This window comes from Castor canadensis, chromosome 14 (assembly GCF_047511655.1).
Source record: "Castor canadensis chromosome 14, mCasCan1.hap1v2, whole genome shotgun sequence".
NCBI classification, from domain to species: Eukaryota; Metazoa; Chordata; class Mammalia; order Rodentia; family Castoridae; genus Castor; species Castor canadensis.
Window position 1 is genome coordinate 92,025,102 of NC_133399.1, and position 21,118 is coordinate 92,046,219.

General features: G+C 34.8%; 1 protein-coding gene across 15 annotated transcripts in view; it reads left to right on the forward strand.

Annotated features, from left to right (window-relative positions):
* Nek1 (NIMA related kinase 1) overlaps positions 1-17,185 on the forward strand; it is a 239,241-nt gene extending 222,056 nt beyond the window's left edge. For all 15 annotated transcript variants that reach the window (XM_074054990.1, XM_074054995.1, XM_074054992.1 and 12 more), the window contains 5 exons: positions 1,518-1,669; positions 9,844-10,052; positions 10,754-10,884; positions 11,042-11,174; positions 15,958-17,185. In XM_074054990.1, coding sequence (XP_073911091.1) covers positions 1,518-1,669; positions 9,844-10,052; positions 10,754-10,884; positions 11,042-11,174; positions 15,958-15,971 — 639 coding nt within the window. In that variant the 3' untranslated portion in view covers positions 15,972-17,185. The remainder of the gene's footprint in view (positions 1-1,517; positions 1,670-9,843; positions 10,053-10,753; positions 10,885-11,041; positions 11,175-15,957) is intronic.
* The last annotated feature ends 3,933 nt before the right edge of the window (positions 17,186-21,118 follow it).

The following is a 21,118-nucleotide window of genomic DNA, read 5'->3' on the forward strand; positions in this document are numbered from 1 at the left end:
TTGTGGACATTTCTATATATACATGTATTATGCCACAAATTGGTTCATCCCCCCCATTATTCTCCCTCCTACACCATTCCCCTTCTTATGGTGATTTCAGCAGGTTTCAGTGTTCCATAGTCATACTTGTATAGGAAGTACATCAACCATATTCACCCTCTTTACTTTCTTCATCTACCCTCCCCTTTCCACCAGTACCCTTTCCCTTAACATGACCTGTTTTACATTCTTGACCCTAGTTGTTTAGGTGTCTATTCACGGTTTCTCTTCAAATCACATTAATCTATTGTCTTTTGCTGTTTAGCAATTACCTGGGGAAATTGTTACTGGGTGCCCATTTTACCTTCTGGCTTATATGTTTAAACCGTAAAATAATAAACAAGTCAAGTGCAAATGCTGCTGGCAGTGTGAAATCAGCAAAAGAAATACTTTCAATACCTTATTAAGTGCTTTCACAAGCAGTTTATCATCTTATTAATTTCACCAATTTTAATAATCACTTTTCCTTGAGTGTATAATTTGTAAATTATATCCAAATAATAGGAATTTATTCTTTATTCTCAGAACTAAGTTGTACTAATAAAATTGGCAAATATATAAATTTCTACTAATATGCTAAACATTGTATTTTCTTCAAAGTCTTCCATCTGATGTGGAGTTCTTATCAAGGACCTTAGTAGTCATGTTTCAAATTTCACAGATTCCTTTAGGATTACCCCAACCCAAAGACTTACATAGATAGTTCCCTGTCTGTTCATCACACTGTAAGCATTGAAAGGCTGGCAAGCTGGTGCTATCCAACACAAATTTAAATCGTCAACACCTCAAATGTGCATTGTTTTGTTGGGGTTTTTTTTCAACAGAATTGGCTGCTTTCTTTCATAAGTGTTTTCATAAGTGAGTCTAAGCATTGATACCAGAAGACTCCACTAACAGTCCCATGCCTAGGGAAGCAGTGATAGGCTTCTCTTTACAATGACTTAAGGCCTCTGATTTAACCTTGTTAGCTAGCCAGCAACTCCTGTGAATGATTAAGTGATGCAAAGCTTTGCCAGTTGTTTGTGATTGTGCTTTACCATGCTTCCAAGAACTTACTTCAGCATTTCAGCAAGATTGTATGGAGAGAGTAGATCATAGGAAGGCGAGAGGACTACCTAGAAATACCATGGAATACCATGAAGGAGGCACAGTATGGGCCCTCAGTGACAAGGACAGAATGGATAGTTTCTAGCACTGCCTGATTTCTGACAGATTTTCAATTTCAGGCCATTCTTGCCTTTTAAAGGTGACTTAAGTGAATTTCTGTGTGTTAAAATGCAATCATAACTCATAAGTTTAGTTTCCTCTATGAAAAAGTACCTGAAATTTAAGAAAATTAGTTTCTAAACTTGAGCAAGTCACCTTTGAACCCTCTAATTCTAAATATATGAGTTATATATAATAATTATTAGCTCTAATTTTCTCTCTCATTTTTTTAATTCTCCTAACTTCATAAGTAATCTGTCAATTTTTTTTAGATGTTGAGGACATGTTCACTTCCAGATCTCTCAAAGCTGTTCAGAACCCTGATGGATGTTCCAACTGTAGGAGATGCTCATCAAGACAATCTTGAAATAGATGAAATTGAAGATGAGCCCATTAAAGAAAGGCCTTCTGATTCTGAAGACATGTAAGCATGTTGTCATCTATAAAAACTAACATTAATCAATGCTAGCATTAAGGCAACTTCTGAATTAATAATTTTTTAAAAGTTCCAGTGACATATCCAGACAATTGTAAAAAATGATCTGTAGCTGAATTTTTACTACTCTTATAACTTATTACAACTTACTTAAAGTTTAGTCACGCAAATTTTGATAATATAAGTCTATCTCTAAATAGTTTAGTAACTTAATTCTCTTCCTCATTTGAAGAACAGAAGAAAATGGTTTTAATTTGTGTTCAGTGTTTTATTCACCACTGAGTATCCAACACACTGGCCTGTATAGGGAGTGCTTAATAAATATTTGTTAAATGAATGAATTTTAGCAGAATAATGACTGCTTAATAGGCAGAATACCACATGACATAAGGATTGCAATGTAAAATCATCAAATAGCTAACACTCTACACTTTCCCAGGAAAATGACCAGAAAATCCACATCTATCTTTCACCATGTTTGATTTCAAGGCCATATCAATGAGGAGGTAGACTAGTTGTTTTATTTATGTGAGGTGAAGGAGAGGGATTTAATCTGTGTGTGTGTGTGTTGCATGTAATTTGAGAGCTTTCACAAATTTCATTTCTTTGTGATTCATGAGGAATCCAGAATTCAGGGGGGAATGAAGGCCCCTCAAATAAGAATCCTCCTTTACCTTCTTACCCTTTCAGCCCCTCAGATAAATGCTACAAACTTTTTTGGGAAATAAAATCATAGTAGCCTGGAATAAAGTGCTTGAAAAGGTACAGGGTTATGCTGGGTGCCAGTGGCTGACACCTGTAATCCCAGCTACTCAGGAGGCAGACATCAGGAGGATCATAGTTCAAAGCCAGCCTGGGCAAATAGTTCACGAGACCCTATCTCAACAAATTCCATCACCAAAAAGGGCTGGTGGAGTGGCTCAAGTTGAAGGCCCTGAGTTCAAACCCCAGCACCGCAAATAAAAAGTACAGGGTTGGCCTGGGGATAGAGCTCAGTGGTAGAATTCTTTTCTAGCATGTGTGAGGCCTTGGGTTTTATCCACAGGACTGTCCCCCACCCAAAAAAGAAGAAAAAAATACAGTGTATTCAAGTCACTCTGAGAATAATTTACAAAACATTAAAATTTGTATGATTTACTTCATGATTGTTTTTGTCTGCTTTTTACCTCTGCCTTTATAGAAAACTCTTGTTTCCATGCATTATATCATCTAATAATTTTTCCTGCCATAATGCATGATCCAGGATCATTCCATCTAACACATTTTATTGGAATTTTTTTTTTGTATGTTCTTAAGCCTGCCTTCATTCATTTTAAGTTTCTAATGAAACTTCATTTTTAAAAGCTTGTACTCTTTTTTTCCATTTTCATAGAGTTCTGTGGATTTTACTAGTGTTCTCACAATTTGGAGGAAAAACTGCCTTTCTAGCTTTAATTTTTCTATTTGACCATGGTCATTAAATACTTTAGTTTTATGTTTTTAATAGCTGTTGATAAACACAAGACATTCAGCACTTTATGGTTGACAAAGTGCTAGGTAACAGGTTTTTTTTTTTCCCAAAATGTAAACAAAATCATTAATTTCTAGCTGAATCATAGCTTGTTTGTGGTTTATTATACTTTATTTATTGGTTATATTCTTTTAATTACTAGTTGATGAGTAGATTTGATTTTGAAATTTAAGTTAGAAACCCTCAGTATTAACTGAAAAACTCTGAAAACTAAGTTATTTTTAAAAGTGCTGTCTCTGTCTTTGGAAGTTGTGTTCCACACCTTATTCAAGAGTTTATAATAAGAAAGTCAAACTAAAAAGTGAAACCAAGACCAGATTTTAAAGTACCTTGAAGAGTTTTTTGAGTGTGCATATCATAAAAGATTATGATCTTCTCACACTTTTCCTATGATGGCAATCTCAGCAGCTTCACTTACTTGAGTCCACATGCAATGGGCATTAACTCCTCTAGGCTAGACACTTGCAGATGTTATCCACAGGTCAATGTTTAGTCATCATAGTAATAGTGTATAGCACATGTGCATGGGAAATTAGGCTTGTGCATGGGAAATATTACTAGCATAGTGATCCAAAAGATAAGACTTACTCTCTCATTCTGAAAAGACGCTTTGTTTTTCTGTTAGTTGCTATAAACTCAAATTGCTGGAGTTTGTGTACATAAGTACAAAATAAAGATACCTCTTCATGAAAGACTATTTTCTGTTTCTGTTAATGTAACTTGTATTCAGGGTCTTGGATAGAACCATTCATAATTTAGTTCTTCAATAAATATTTGTTTGCTTGAGTTGAGTCTGAACTTTCAGAAAGGCCATTATCAGCCCTTGTGCCTTGTTTAACATTGCTTTTCTGGTACATGAATTTCAACTTGGGTACGTAATCACAGATATCTTCATTATCTAAAACCTCATTTATTAACAATTAGTTTACAACCATTTCTATCTCTGTGCCACTCTATAAGAAAAAAGCAAATCATAAGAGACAAGCCTGTAAGTATATTTCTTGGGTACTATAGAAGTGGTCAAAGACTTAGAGTTCAACACTTTGCCATTTATTGATGGTATATCCTTGAACAAGTCATTTAAATACTTTGATTCACACTTTCCATATCTCTAATATGAGTTTCAGGTGAATAAATTTAAGCAATAGGATAAAAGTACTATATAAGTATTAGGTAGTATTTGTATAAATTAGTTTATTCAGTATTCATAATCCCATAGAGTTATACCCTGACCGATTCCTTGAAAACAAGGTTGTCCAGTGAAGATTATGGTACTTAGTATATTTTAATTACACAGAAAAGTTTATTTAAATATTTTTAAAGCATTTTCAAGAATATGCACCTAAAACCGGGTGCTGGTGGGTCACACCTGTAATCCTAGCTTCTCAGGAGGCAGAGATCAGAAGGATGACAATTCAAAGCCAGCCCAGGCAAATAGTTCACTCTATCTTGAAAAAATCCAACACAAGAAAGGGCCGTCATAGTTACTCAAGTGATAGTAGAGCACCTGCCTAGCAAGCGTGAAGCCCTGAGTTTCAACCCCGTCCACCCCAAAAAAAAACTAAAGATAAGGTTTCTAGTGACCATTTCTGAATTATGCTATAAATCTGAAAATATAATTCCTTAAGTATTTCCATCTTTAAAAAATTAAAATACCCACCAGGCACCAGTGGCTCATGGGAGGCTAAAATCAGAAGGATCAAGGTTGGAGGCCAGCCCCAGTATAGTTCAGGAGACCCACCCATCTCCAAAATAACTAGAGCAAAATGAACTGTAGGTATGGCTCAAATGGTAGAGTACCTGCTTTGCAAGTGTGAAGCCCTGAGTTCAAACTCTAGTCCCACCAAAAAAAAAAAAATTAAATGCCCAATGAGAATTTACAAGGAAATCTTTCATATAGTGTACAACTATTATATATCACACAAAGATTTTATGAACTTCCAAAAGTACCTAAGATATTTGACTAGTAACTATTGGTTTAAAAAGCAAGCAAAAAACATCATTAGTCTGCCCTTTAAAATATCAAAACATAGAATAATAGTAGAGTACTTACCTAGCATGCACAAGGCCATGAGTTTGATCCCAGCACCACAAAGGAAAAAAAATCAAAACATGGCATCAGAATTCAAGCTATGAATAATATTTATGGTTAGGTGATTATCTTTGGCAAATCAGATCCATTTTTTTTTTCATTTTTCTTTTATTATTCATATGTGCATACAAGGCTTGGTTCATTTCTCCCCCCTGCCCCCACCCCCTCCCTTACCACCCACTCCACCCCCTCCCGCTCCCCCCCTCAATACCCAGCAGAAACTATTTTGCCCTTATCTCTAATTTTGTTGTAGAGAGAGTATAAGCAATAATAGGAAGGAACAAGGGGTTTTGCTGGTTGAGATAAGGATAGCTATACAGGGCATTGACTCACATTGATTTCCTGTGCGTGGGTGTTACCTTCTAGGTTAACTCTTTTTGATCTAACCTTTTCTCTAGTTCCTGGTCCCCTTTTCCTATTGGCCTCAGTTGCTTTAAGGTATCTGCTTTAGTTTCTCTGCATTAAGGGCAACAAATGCTAGCTGGTTTTTTAGGTGTCTTACCTATCCTCACCCCTCCCTTGTGTGCTCTCGCTTTTATCATGTGCTCATAGTCCAATCCCCTTGTTGTGTTTGCCCTTGATCTAATGTCCACATATGAGGGAGAACATACGATTTTTGGTCTTTTGAGCCAGGCTAACCTCACTCAGAATGATGTTCTCCAATTCCATCCATTTACCAGCGAATGATAACATTTCGTTCTTCTTCATGGCTGCATAAAATTCCATTGTGTATAGATACCACATTTTCTTAATCCATTCGTCAGTGGTGGGGCATCTTGGCTGTTTCCATAACTTGGCTATTGTGAATAGTGCTGCAATAAACATGGATGTGCAGGTGCCTCTGGAGTTACAGTCTTTTGGGTATATCCCCAAGAGTGGTATTGCTGGATCAAATGGTAGATCGATGTCCAGCTTTTTAAGTAGCCTCCAAATTTTTTTCCAGAGTGGTTGTACTAGTCTACATTCCCACCAACAGTGTAAGAGGGTTCCTTTTTCCCCGCATCCTCGCCAACACCTGTTGTTGGTGGTGTTGCTGATGATGGCTATTCTAACAGGGGTGAGGTGGAATCTTAGTGTGGTTTTAATTTGCATTTCCTTTATTGCTAGAGATGGTGAGCATTTTTTCATGTGTTTTCTGGCCATTTGAATTTCTTCTTTTGAGAAAGTTCTGTTTAGTTCACCTGCCCATTTCTTTATTGGTTCATTAGTTTTGGGAGAATTTAGTTTTTTAAGTTCCCTGTATATTCTGGTTATCAGTCCTTTGTCTGATGTATAATTGGCAAATATTTTCTCCCACTCTGTGGGTGTTCTCTTCAGTTTAGAGACCATTTCTTTTGATGAACAGAAGCTTTTTAGTTTTATGAGGTCCCATTTATCTATGCTATCTCTTAGTTGCTGTGCTGCTGGGGTTTCATTGAGAAAGTTCTTACCTATACCTACTAACTCCAGAGTATTTCCTACTCTTTCTTGTATCAACTTAAGAGTTTGGGGTCTGATATTAAGATCCTTGATCCATTTTGAGTTAATCTTGGTATAGGGTGATATACATGGATCTAGTTTCAGTTTTTTGCAGACTGCTAACCAGTTTTCCCAGCAGTTTTTGTTGAAGAGGCTGCTATTTCTCCATCGTATATTTTTAGCTCCTTTGTCAAAGATAAGTTGCTTATAGTTGTGTGGCTTCATATCTGGATCCTCTATTCTGTTCCACTGGTCTTCATGTCTGTTTTTGTGCCAGTACCATGCTGTTTTTATTGTTACTGCTTTGTAATATAGTTTGAAGTCAGGTATTGTGATACCTCCTGCATTGTTCTTTTGACTGAGTATTGCCTTGGCTATTCGTGGCCTCTTGTGTTTCCATATAAATTTAACAGTAGATTTTTCAATCTCTTTAATGAATGTCATTGGAATTTTGATGGGAATTGCATTAAACATGTAGATTACTTTTGGGAGTATCGACTTTTTACTATGTTGATTCTACCAATCCATGAGCATGGGAGATCTCTCCACTTTCTGTAGTCTTCCTCAATCTCTTTCTTCAGAAGTGTATAGTTTTCCTTGTAGAGGTCTTTCACATCTTTTGTTAGGTTTACACCTAGGTATTTGATTTTGTTTGAGGCTATTGTAAATGGAATTGTTTTCATACATTCTTTTTCCGTTTGCTCATTGTTAGTGTATAGAAATGCTAATGATTTTTCTATGTTGATTTTATATCCTGCTACTTTGCTATAGCTATTGATGATGTCTAGAAGCTTCTGAGTAGAGTTTTTTGGGTCTTTAAGGTATAGGATCATGTCGTCTGCAAATAGGGATATTTTGACAGTTTCTTTACCTATTTGTATTCCTTTTATTCCTTCTTCTTGCCTAATTGCTCTGGCTAGGAATTCCAGTACTATGTTGAATAGGAGTGGAGATAGTGGGCATCCTTGTCTGGTTCCTGATTTTAGAGGGAATGGTTTTAATTTTTCTCCGTTAAGTATAATGCTGGCTGTAGGTTTGTCATATATAGCTTTTATAATGTTGAGGAACTTTCCTTCTATTCCTAGTTTTCTTAGAGCTTTTATCATGAAATGATGTTGGATCTTATCAAAGGCTTTTTCTGCATCTATTGAGATGATCAAGTGGTTTTTGTCTTTGCTTCTGTTAATGTGGTTTATTACGTTTATTGATTTTCGTATGTTGAACCACCCCTGCATCCCTGGGATGAAGCCTACCTGGTCGTGATGAATGATCTTTTTGATGTGTTGCTGAATTCGATTTGCCATTATTTTGTTGAGGATTTTTGCATCAATGTTCATTAAGGAGATTGGCCTATAGTTCTCCTTTTTGGAGGTGTCTTTGCCTGGTTTTGGGATAAGTGTAATACTGGCTTCATAAAATGTGTTTGGCAGTTTTCCTTCCCTTTCTATTTCATGGAACAGTTTAAGGAGGGTTGGTATCAGTTCTTCTTTAAAGGTCTGATAGAATTCAGCAGAGAATCCATCAGGTCCTGGACTTTTCTTTTTGGGGAGACTCTTGATTGCTGCTTCAATTTCATTTTGTGTTATAGGACTATTCAGGTGATTAATTTCCTCTTGGTTCAGTTTTGGATGATCATATGTATCTAGAAATCTATCCATTTCTTTTAGATTTTCAAATTTATTTGAATATAGGTTCTCAAAGTAGTCTCTGATGATTTCCTGGACTTCCATGGTGTTTGTTGTTATCTCCCCTTTTGCATTCCTGATTCTACTAATTTGGGTTTTTTCTCTCCTCATTTTAGTCAGGTTTGCCAGGGGTCTATCGATCTTGTTTATTTTTTCAAAGAACCAACTTTTTGTTTCATTAATTCTTTGTATGGTTTTTTTGGTTTCTATTTCGTTGATTTCAGCTCTTATTTTTATTATTTCTCTCCTTCTATTTGTTTTGGGATTTGCTTGTTCTTGTTTTTCTAGGAGTTTGAGATGTATCATTAGGTCATTGATTTGGGATCTTTCAATCTTTTTAATATATGCACTCATGGCTATAAACTTTCCTCTCAAGACTGCCTTAGCTGTGTCCCATAGGTTCCGGTAGGTTGTGTGTTCATTTTCATTGACTTCTAGGAACTTTTTAATTTCGTCTTTTATTGCATCGATGATCCATTCTTCATTAAGTAATGAGTTATTTAGTTTCCAGCTGTTTGCATGTTTTTTGTCTTTACTTTTGTTGTTGAGTTCTACTTTTACTGCATTGTGGTCAGATAGTATGCATGGTATTATTTCTATTTTCTTGTATTTGCTGAGGCTTGCTTTGTGCCCTAGGATATGATCTATTTTGGAGAAGGTTCCATGGGCTGCTGAAAAGAATGTATATTGTGTAGAGGTTGGATGAAATGTTCTGTAGACATCTACTAGGTCCACTTGATCTATTGCATATTTTAGATCTTGGATTTCTTTATTGAGTTTTTGTTTGGATGACCTATCTATTGATGATAATGGAGTGTTAAAGTCTCCCACAACCACTGTGTTGGAGTTAATATATGCTTTTAGGTCTTTCAGGGTATGTTTGATGAAATTGGGTGCGTTGACATTGGGTGCGTACAGATTGATGATTATTATTTCCTTTTGGTCTATTTCCCCTTTTATTAGTATGGAATGTCCTTCTTTATCTCATTTGATCAATGTAGGTTTGAAGTCTACTTTGTCAGAGATAAGTATTGCTACTCCTGCTTGTTTTCGGGGGCCATTGGCTTGGTAAATCTTCTTCCAGCCTTTCATCCTAAGCATATGCTTATTTCTGTCGGTGAGATGAGTCTCCTGTAAGCAACAAATTGTTGGATCTTCTTTTTTAATCCATTTTGTCAAACGGTGTCTTAAATCAGATCCATTTTAAGCAAGAATTCCAGAATGAATAAGTGTCACAAGCTGTATTTTTCAATTATATGCATATTTGTTTCCTTGGTTCAAAAGCATATAAATTTGTTCAGACTTATTTTTATCTATAATAATACTGTTAAGTAGAAGAAATTGCATATGTTTTAAGTTGAAGTAACATTTCAAACTAAGATGAAGTTTTAGTGATGTTTAATGTTTTAAATCTCAGAGTGTTTGAAGAAACTGACACAGATTTACAGGAGCTTCAGGCCTCAATGGAGCAGTTGCTTAGGGAACAACCTGGTGAAGAATACAGCGAGGAGGAAGAGTCCGTCTTAAAGAACAGTGATGTAGAGCAGACTGCAAATGGGACAGATGTGGCAGATGAGGAAGACAATCCGAGCAGTGAGAGCGCACTAAATGAGGAATGGCACTCAGGTGCATGATCATGGTTAAGAATCTTTTTCTTTTTCAGTGTGTACAAGCATTGCAAGTAGAGCCATTTCCACCTTTAAAACTGAAGCATGCTTCTGTGTCTCTGCCCTGCCTTCATTGTTTTTCTTTTCACACAAATTCATATGACAGTTACTCCATTTCTTCTCCATTACATTATGGTAATGATTATCTGAGCATTTTATTATGGTATTTGTTTTCCATTTCTTGACTTATTATTCAGTAACAAAAATAATTAGTTTTACAGTGCTTTTCTAAAATTTTGTGATATGTATCTTGGATTATCTGCCTTTTGTATACCTTCTCATGTTATGTCCCATGGTTATAATCAACTTTATAGTAGTTAATTTTAGTTGATTCAATGCAGCTCAAACAAGTATGCTTTTAACATTTTTACTAAATTAACATTAAATAATGACATTTCTAGAAATTATTTTATTCTAACCCAATTTACTGTTTGTCTATAAAAGAAAAAATTTCCAAATTAACATTCTAGTTAAGATAGATTTATATATGCTTAGATTACCTCAGTAATTGACAAATATTATGGTAATGACTGATTATATTAAAGCAGAAGTAGTCTACTTCAATGACATAATTCACTCACCAAAGAATTTTAGTGTATTAGTATAAGAATTATTACATTATTTTTTAATCATAAGATAACTTTTTATTTATTTCTTTAGATAACAGTGATGGTGAGAATACTAGCGAATGTGACTATGATAGTGTCTTTAATCATTTAGAGGAACTAAGACTTCACCTGGAGCAAGAAATGGGCTTTGAAAAGTTCTTTGAGGTTTATGAAAAAGTAAAGGTAAGCAAAATGAGAATTAATTTACTTTTGAAATTCACTCTGAACACTAAGGAAGTAATGATTATCTTTATTGGTTACTAGATTTGTAGTAAGTGAAGTCTCCATTTAGAGACAGGTAGTATTCAAATATTAATTTATATTTGGAAATTTGGTGCAGGCTATTCATGAAGATGAAGATGAAAATATTGAGATTTGTTCAACAATAGTTCAGAATATTTTAGGAAGTGAACATCAGCATCTTTATGCCAAGATTCTTCATTTAGTCATGGCAGATGGTGCCTATCAAGAAGGTAAGAACATGCACAGGAAATCAATGCGAGTCAACTCCCTGTATAGCTATCCTTATCTCAACTAGCAGAAACCCTTGGTCCTTCCTATTATTGCTTATATTCTGTCTTCAACAAAATTAGAGATAAGGGCAAAATAGTTTCTGCTGGGTAGCAAGGCGGTAGGGGGGAGAGGGAGGGAGTGGGGGAAGGGGGGAGAAATGACCCAAACATTGTATGCACATATGAATAAAATAAAAATTAAAAAAAAAAGGCAAGATTCTCTCATGCCTTTATATTTAGATAAATGTGAAACAGACAAGATGACAAATGTAAGTGATAGTCTACATCACATGAATTTTGGTGAAAGCTGTATCAGAACCATGTCAATTTTAATTGATTATAAAATTAACTCTGATTTGTCACATTGACTAGGTTCTTTGAATAAGACTTTTTAAAAAGAAAAAAGCCTCCTCATTGAACAGGTCTAGAAATTATAATAATTCCTACCAAGGATGTAATATTAAACTTTTATACACATAAAGAAGTATGTAAAGTTTTCATTAAAAGTTCATTTTTTAAATATTTGCCCCCAAAATTAAAGGCTTAGTTCAGAGTCTAAGATTGAGGATGTTAAATGTTGATGGTTAATTTTAGCAATATAAATTTTGATAGAATTCATTATATTCTATCTTGTTACCAAAAATGTTTAAAATTACATTTAAAAATATATACAGGTATAATATAAATATAACTTATAAAATATTTGTGAAGTCAGAATATTGGATGAATGAATACAAACAATATATGAATCCAGGAATGAAGTAAGAATATAAAAGGTCTCTACTTTTCTGAAAACAGAACACAAATGTGGTATTTATATTTCTAGTAAAGCAGGAAACTTAATTGAGTCACAGTGTTTATGGGACAGAACATAATTACGTCAGAAGACAACTGCTTTTGGCATTGAAACTAATGAAAATTTTTTTCATAATTCTCTTTTTTGTTGTTTTGTATTTTGAGTTTGGGGGAGTGGTTTTTTGGTTGGGAGGGGGTTGGTTTTTTGTTTGCTTTTTCAGTGCTGGGAGTCAAATCCAGGGTGTTGCACATGCTAGGCAGGTGCTCTGCCACTGAGCTACCTCCTGAACCCCATTGCAGAGTGATTTGGAGACAGCCTTGCTGAATAGTATAGGTTGGCCTCAAATTCTCTATCCTCCTGCCTCTGCCTTCTGAGTGCTGGGATTATAAGCATACACCAGTAGGCTAGCCCTCTCATACTTGGGGTGGGGGAAAAAAAGGAACCATCATATAGTGTTCCTCAAAGTTCAATAGATCCTTTTAAGGGAAAAAGTTGTTTTGTGATTTTTTTCCAGGCAAAAGAATCCAAAGGTCCAGAGACCCCAGTATACACTCAAGTGTTAGCATTTAAAAATGTCAGTTGTCACCTAAAAAACTAGCTAGCATTTGTTGCCCTTAATGCAGAGAAACTAAAGCAGATACCTTAAAGCAACTGAGGCCAATAGGAAAAGGGGACCAGGAACTAGAGAAAAGGTTAGATTAAAAAGAATTAACCTAGAAGGTAACACCCACGCACAGGAAATCAATGTGAGTCAATGCCCTGTATAGCTATCCTTATCTCAACCAGCAAAACCCCTTGTTCCTTCCTATTATTGCTTATACTCTCTCTACAACAAAATTAGAGATAAGGGCAAAATAGTTTCTGCTGGGTATTGAGGGGGGGAGCGGGAGGGGGTGGAGTGGGTGGTAAGGGAGGGGGTGGGGGCAGGGGGGAGAAATAAACCAAGCCTTGTATGCACATATGAATAATAAAAGAAAAATGAAAAAAAATAAAAAAATAAAAGATTTATTTTTTAACTGATAAAAAAAAAATAAAAATAAAAATGTCAGTTGTGAATTATTACTGCAAAGCAGATGTTTTATTTTTCTTACTATTTTAAAAAATTATCAAAATTAAAATCTAACATTTAAACATTATTTGGAAACGGTGGGTTCATGATTTTACTGAGATTTTTGAACTCCATCTTATAAAACAATGCTATAATAAATGAAAACTATCCTCAGTGATTTTAACAATACTTGGTTTCATGGGGCTATTTCTCATGATACATCATCATGTAAGTTAACGGTATGAGGCTAGAGAATGATTCCGCTTAAGTAAATCTGTGGAGAGTATCAAACCAGTTCTGTTCATTATCAGACTGTTCGTCCTCCAGGCAGTTCTCCACAAGTACTGTTTTTGTGGGGATTTTCCCAGTAATCTGTAGCAATATGCTCAGGCTTCAGTTTTGCTTGACAAGTATCTGGAGAGCTTTTCTTTTCCTTTACCCCTTAGTGGAGAACTGTAACAGTCACCTGAGCCACAAAGTAAAAGTGATAGTCTTTTAGACAACTGAGTGACTCAAGAACGATACATACCTACATTCAAGGTCATTCCTCCTGCAAAGGACCAAGATCAGGCTAGGTTAATACATCCCTCAAAAAGCAGATTTTTCTCTGGCCTGCAAATGAAAAGGAGATGAGGAGCCTGAAGTTCTGTGTCATAGAGCCTGGCAGTAATTTCTTTAGCCTGAGGGATGGGAGGTGTTAAGCAATTAAAGCCAAATAGCTACCTTTAAAAACAAGGGAAAAAAAAAACTGGTAACCTTAAAAAAAAAAAAAAAAAAAAACTTAGTCTAGCCCGTAACATGTTTTAACCTACTAATGTAGCCAATAAAAATTCAGATTGTAAAATGTGTTCTGAGTGACTTACTTGCTGTTTTGTATGGCTAGTCATCAGATAGTTAAATGTTAGACAATGACTACATTTTGAGTAACTGTGGGAAGCCCTTCTTACTGCAGTTATTAGACCCCATAATATATCTCAAAGATAATAAAGACACATCACATCTACGTATGGTCTTTATACATTTTTATTCTCTATGTCAGGGGGAAGGAGAGGGCAAAGAAGGGAGGATTTGGCAAAATTTTATCTAGCTCACTCAAAGTGATATGAATTCATTAAGGTACATGTTAAAATGATTGTCTAAACCCATTTCTGTTTTATTTCACTGGAAATTGAGTCCTGAAAAGTCAGCTTTAACTAGACTGTTACAGCACAGGTTTGGTAAGCATTAATAATAGCAGCTGTTGATAAAGCTAACACTGCTTAGTCTGTAGTTTAGTACTCTCCAGAGCCAGAAGGAAGTCATTGTTCCTACTGAGTTCCTCCACAAGGAGAGGAGTATAATTGTGCCCAGTTGTAAACTGGCAGGGGCCACCAAGTCCTTACATAGCAACTCAAGCATGTAGATTCTTAAAGGGAAGCACATACATTCCCTCCTCATTCATTTTAGTTGGAATATTGTGCTGCGTTTATGTAATGAAATTCCACATAGCAATTAAAATGAAGAACCAAACTTCTATCAATATGGATATGCCCACAAATATGATGAATTGAAAAAGTAGTATATGATGCCATTTATATAATGTCTAAAAAGCAATTTTATTTAGCTGTACATACATTTAATAAAAGTCAAAAACCATGAGCAAGAAGAATATACATTAATTGCTAGGTGCTGAAAAATGTTCCTAGTAAAAAAGAGAGGGCAGTAACAGTAAAAAAAAAAAAAAAAGGTAATTTATCTATAATATGCTTTTCTTTAACCCAAACCAGTAGAGCCAAAAGTTAACTTTTATTCATTCTGGGTAAGTATATGTGTGTTCATTGATTTCCTGATTATTTAAACATTTTGTAATTGCAAAATTTGAATAAATAATAGTACAGGTGATAAATGTGGCATTGGAAGCAATAAAAATGTGAGTTGCATAAAGATCCAGTTCTATTGGAAGAAATAACAGTGCCAGGGTAGATCTTCCCCAGGAAAAAGATATCACAGTTAGATTTTCAGAGATGAATGTATATGAACTTATACATAGCGGGACACAGAATGTTGTAGTAGGGGAACTAAAAGCACTTTTGGGTTAATAAAGTACAAATTGTGGGGCAGTTGAGCATAGTGGAGATTGAAAGTTAGTAAGACTGGAAATATTTAAAAGGCCAGATGAATCCATATTAAGAAGCATAGATTCTATCATGAGACAGGAGGAAGCTAGTGAAGGGTTTTAACCAGTACAGTGACTTCACATGATACTTGAATTTTAATGTGAAACTAAATATATGTTTTATAAGATATAAGTTAAGCTTTGTTCAATTCATTCAACGGTGCTTTTGCCTGTGGTTTTAAATAAATAAGAATAATTTGTTTCATTATGCTATATTCATAAAAGAAAATATTATGCAGACATTAAATTGACATAGGATATATCCATGATTTATTCTTTTACAATATTTACTGTGAAATTTTCATCATATAAAAGAGTTGAAAGAACTTTACAGTGATTGTGTGTGTACGCATAACATAGATTATGCCATTAACATTTTAGAAACTTGCTTTATTTATCATCTTGCTTGCATTTACTTATCTATCATTCCATTCATTAGATGGTTCAAGGAGAAAAACTCATGTCTCAAAATTGCATTTTTAAAAGATATTTGTGCATGCATAAGAAAGCAATCTAGGAGATTTTATATATAATTACTAACATTGGTTGTCTTTCCGTGATGATTTGTGCTTCACACTTTTTGTGATGTCTGAATATTTTACAATGATTATGTGCTATTATAATAAAAATTACATTTAAAACTGCATTAAAGTTATTTCCTTTAGTGTGAAAATAATGAATTTTTAACTAAGTAGATAATCTAGTTTGAGTTGAAGTGAATTAATTATTTTTCTTTTTTCTACAGATAATGATGAATAATCCTCAGGACATTCTTTAATTCTCAACCATATGAAAGTATTTGAATTTGGCTTATAAGAATAACAAGCTTCAGTGGGAAATTTAGAGATCATTTATAAGAAATATCAGATTTAAGAAGGGCATGCTTATTGCATGAAACCGATGGAGAAATACAGATTTTTCAGTTAAGATTCTAGCATTTGTCTGTTTTATTTTATTGACTTCTATAGTTAAGTCCTGTAGAATATATACTTCATTAAATCATTCAACTAAAGTATAAGATGCATTGATTCAGAACTGGAATTACAGTTTTGAAGATATATCATGGAATATAGGTAACTTTGACTTTCAACAAATGTCTTTAGGTTGAAGGAATTACCTGTTTCATGAAAGACTTGCTGGTGGTTTTTCATTTAAGTATTTAAGCATGACCCTTTTTTCTATCTAATACTTGTTTTCATCCTGACCACCACTTCTGTGTTAAGTAATCCTCGTCAAGGGCTCTATTTAAATCTTTACATTTTGAAGTGGAATTTTTAGCCTTAAAATTTATATTCTCAAGTCATTTTCAAGCAGTATGTCTCCTGAAGTAGTTCAGTAGAAACAGGCTGTAGAAAGTCTTAGAAATCATTGAGAGATTTGATTATAAAAGAATAGCAAAATTATATTTCCTGATATTTAAAAAGTTGATTAATTTCTTCTGTTTCTCTTTAAGTATCAGAACCAGGAATATTATATCTAAAAATTAGGCTGTGAATTTTAATTTTCATCTAGTATACAGCATAAAGTTGCCCTTTAGCTTTTATATTCCTCTCATGCATGTTCTTCAATGACAATCAAAGTTTAAAAAGGAGAAAGGAATCATTTTTATTTTGACGCTGTGACAGTTGTGGTAACTGTGATGGGAAAATGTTTGCCTCTTTTACTTATTCCCATTATGAGAGGATTTAGTCAGATCATTAAGATGATGGTCACATAGCTTCAAATACAATATGCCTGGTATTACATGGCTTCATTTGAGATGTCTACAGTCCAGATGTTTTTAGTAATAAAAGTAAAAATTTTGAATCTCTTAAGAACAAAGCAGCCTGATTGGCATAATCTATAATTTGAAAAATAAAGTCTTATTTTGCATCACTATGGTACTATGTTGAATTTCTTATGTATATTATTTCTAACATGCTAAGTAGTTGATTTTCATATGTTTATTTTATATTACTATTAAATTTTTATTATCTACCTAAAGTGCACTATTGATTGTCTTTTATTTATTATTACTATGCTTTTATATAGAACTGAAAATAATTGTTTGGTTTTGTACCTAATGATTTCTTTTCCTTTTTTTTTTTTTTTTGTGTGTGTATGAAAGAATATTTAAATTCTACATTTTAATTCTCTATAATCCTGAAAAGTGGAAGTGATTTTTGGAGGATCTAATTAATTTTAAACTATTAAAACCATGAGAAAAGGAAATAATGGTGTAGCAGTAGGAAAAAAAGCTTGTTTAGCCACATTTTGAAAGCTATTTTGTAGACAAAGATGACAAGCAGGGTTTGTGCCTTCTTTAGTCAATTGGTAGTGAATGGCTCAGAAGTGTTAATATGAAAAGGTTGTGCCAGTGGGCAAGAGAGCTGTTATTGTACAGTAATATCTATTATAGTGTTGGTGATAACAGTGGAAGCATCTGTGGATTCACAGATTGTTAGAACTGGAAAGGAGTTGTTAGGATCATTTAGTCTTATCTCCATTTAATAGGTAAGGACATTGAGTTATAACATGAAATTGAGTCACATAAAGAGTCACAGTTTCCTACCACTGACAAATGGATTAAGAAAATGTGGTATCTATACACAATGGAATTTTATGCAGCCATGAAGAAGAACGAAATGTTATCATTTGCTGGTAAATGGATGGAATTGGAGAACATCATTCTGAGTGAGGTTAGCCTGGCCCAAAAGACCAAAAATCGTATGTTCTCCCTCATATGTGGACATTAGATCAAGGGCAAACACAACAAGGGGACTGGACTTTGAGCACATGATAAAAGTGAGAGCACACAAGGGAGGGGTGAGGATAGGTAAGACACCTAAAAAATTAGCTAGCATTTGTTGCCCTTAACGCAGAGAAACTAAAGCAGATACCTTAAAAGCAACTGAGGCCAATAGGAAAAGGGGACCAGGAACTAGAGAAAAGGTTAGCTCAAAAAGAATTAACCTAGAAGGTAACACACACTCACAGGAAATTAATGTGAGTCAACTCCCTGTATAGCTATCCTTATCTCAACCAGCAAAAACCCTTGTTCCTTCCTATTATTGCTTATACTCTCTCTACAACAAAATTAGAAATAAGGACAAAATAGTTTCTGCTGGGTATTGAGGGGGTGGGGGGGAGAGGGAGGGGGCAGAGTGGGTGGTAAGGGAGGGGGTGGGGGCAGGGGGGGAGAAATGACCCAAGCCTTGTATGCACATATGAATAATAAAACAATAAAAAAAAAAAAAGAGTCACAGTTTGGCCAGATTTCAGGTCTTACACTGTGCTATTAGCTGCACATTCTTTTAAATTTTGTCCCCTCTAGATAGTGAAAAAATAATTTTGCTAGGAAAAATTACATAGAATTAATGCATTAAAATTTTTATGGGTATTTCCTGTTTCCTGTTGTCTGCTGTAAACAGTTTTAAATGGTAAAGTTAGTTTTGTTTTGTTTTCAAAAAATCCCTTATCACTTTATTAAATCTTTCAAGATTGTGTGTCTGGCTGTCTATGCTTCATATAAACTGCAGAAATACAGATGAGGTAAAAAAGATGAACTTGGAGGCCAATGCTTTGAAAAAAACCTCAAGCCAAAAAGATAAATGGAATCTCAGAGAGAATAAAGTTACTTTTGACCTGAAAGAGTTTCCAGTATCTTACACTTTGATATAGTGGATTCATGGGGCAAAGAGGGCAGAAGACAAGGCCAGGGGCCTTTCAAAGTGGAGAATCCTACAGGAAACACTTCATTAAGATGGGACTGCAAAGGATTACATCTTCACAGTATGGGAGACTAAAACTAAACCCAAGCCTGAATTTATGGACTATAAGAAGAGATTAAGAATCCTGCCCCTCCCCCTATGAAACAATCAAAGTTGTGACCAAAGGCCATCCTTCAAATGATTTTGAGCCTGAAACACCAAAGTCTGTGTTGTCCCAGGAACTTTAGATTCAAACATAAGTTGAGGTGGACTCCAACTACTAGTGATCCCTGAACCTGGCAGAACCACTCTAGTTCCTCTCTGAAGGAAGACACATTTATTCTTTGTCTTTAAGAGCACCATAAGCTGGGCAGTGGTAGCTCAGGTCTGTAATCCTAGCTACTCAGGAGGCAGAGATCAGGAGGATAGTGGTTTGAAGCCAGCCCAGACAAACAGTTCTCAAGACCCTATCTCAAAAAACCCTTCACAAAAAAGGGCTGATGGAGTGGCTTAAGGTGTAGGCCCTGAGTTCAAGCCCCAGTACTGCAAGGAAAAAAAAAAGAAAAGCACCATAAATGTTTTTAAGAGCAATGACATAGAATCCAAAATAAAATGGTGACCAAGAAATCAAGACAAGGTAAAAGTGGCAAAAAAGACAGTCTAGCAAAAAACAGGATCTGCACATGTTTTAGATGCTGAATATATTATAAAACAACTCGTTTAAAAACTGGTCTGCAAACTTGAAAATATTGTAAAGAAAGAAAAACTAAAAAATTCCATGCATTTGAAGAACCAAATAGATTCACATACATGAGAAATACAATAACCAAAATTATAAAACTCGACATGATTGGCAACAAATATACTGCAGAAGAAAATTAAAGAAGATATCCATAATGTATCACAGAGAGAAAAAAGTTGGAAAGTTTAAGAGAGGATACATAGAGACATAGGTTCCATGAGAAGGTCTAACATGTTTGATTGGTGTCCCAAGGAAAAAGAATATGGTAAAATAATTTGAAGAGGTAAAGGCTGGAAGTGTTTCAGGACTATTGGAAGACAACAATACACTAGTTGAAGAAGTCCAGTTAATTTCAAGTGGGATAAAGTAAAAGAAATGCATACCTAGTGTCTTCCAAGTAAAACTATGGAAAATAAAAGAAGTCAAAGATTAAAAACATGCAACGTTTAAAGAAGTTTCAAAGACTGACAGTTTTTCAACAGTACTTATGATATACATGATACCTTCAATGGACAGAAAAATAAGTATCATTCCAGAATTACACTGTTAGTCTGGGTTTTATTACTACAGTGAAATGATGTAGACAACCTAACTTTATAAAGAAAAGGGATTTGTTTAGTTCACAGTTTTGAAGGCTGAAAATCCAAACAGCTTGCTATAGATACTGGCAGAGTGTCTATAACATCATCTCAAGGCAACTGTAGGAGTATGAAGAGAAAGAGATCACATCTAGAAACAGGAAGTCAGAGGGGGCTTATAATAGCCTGAGAATTACCTTAATCCCAGTGACCTAAGATGAACTACAGGTGTCAATTTCCAAATTCCATACCACCTCCCAATACCACCATCCTGGGAACCACGCTTCTAGCACATGAACTTTTGAGAACACTCAAACTACATCCAAGCCACAGCATATACTTAGCAAAATTATGTTTGAAGAATGAAGAAAAATGACTTCTGCTATACTTGGCCATAATGAAGTAAAGGAAAGCAGATTTACCTCTAAACTTTTAACTAAAACACAAGATAAAATATATGAACCAGTGGTAGGCAACAGACAACAAAGGACAGGGTCTTAAAAGAAGGAAAATGAACAAAATGAGCTCTGCGATTCCTCAGATTTACTATACAGAAATAGCATAGGGTGTAAGCAGAGTTTGCAGGCCATAGTACATTTATGAAGGCGGGCCACATTTTGGACCTAAAAAATGTATCACATGTCAAATATGATATGAATGTATTCATATCAAATATGATATGAATGTATTCATATCAAATATGATATGGATGTATTCATATCAAATATGATATGAATCATATCATACAAAGTGTTTTCTGACCACAATTTCATTGTCAATTTTTTTTTTTTTTTTTTGCAGTACTGGGGCTTGAAATCAGGGCTTCACCTTGAGCCACTCCACCAGCTCTGGTTTTGTTTTTTTGTGTGTGTGTGTGAAGGGTGTTTCAAGATAGGG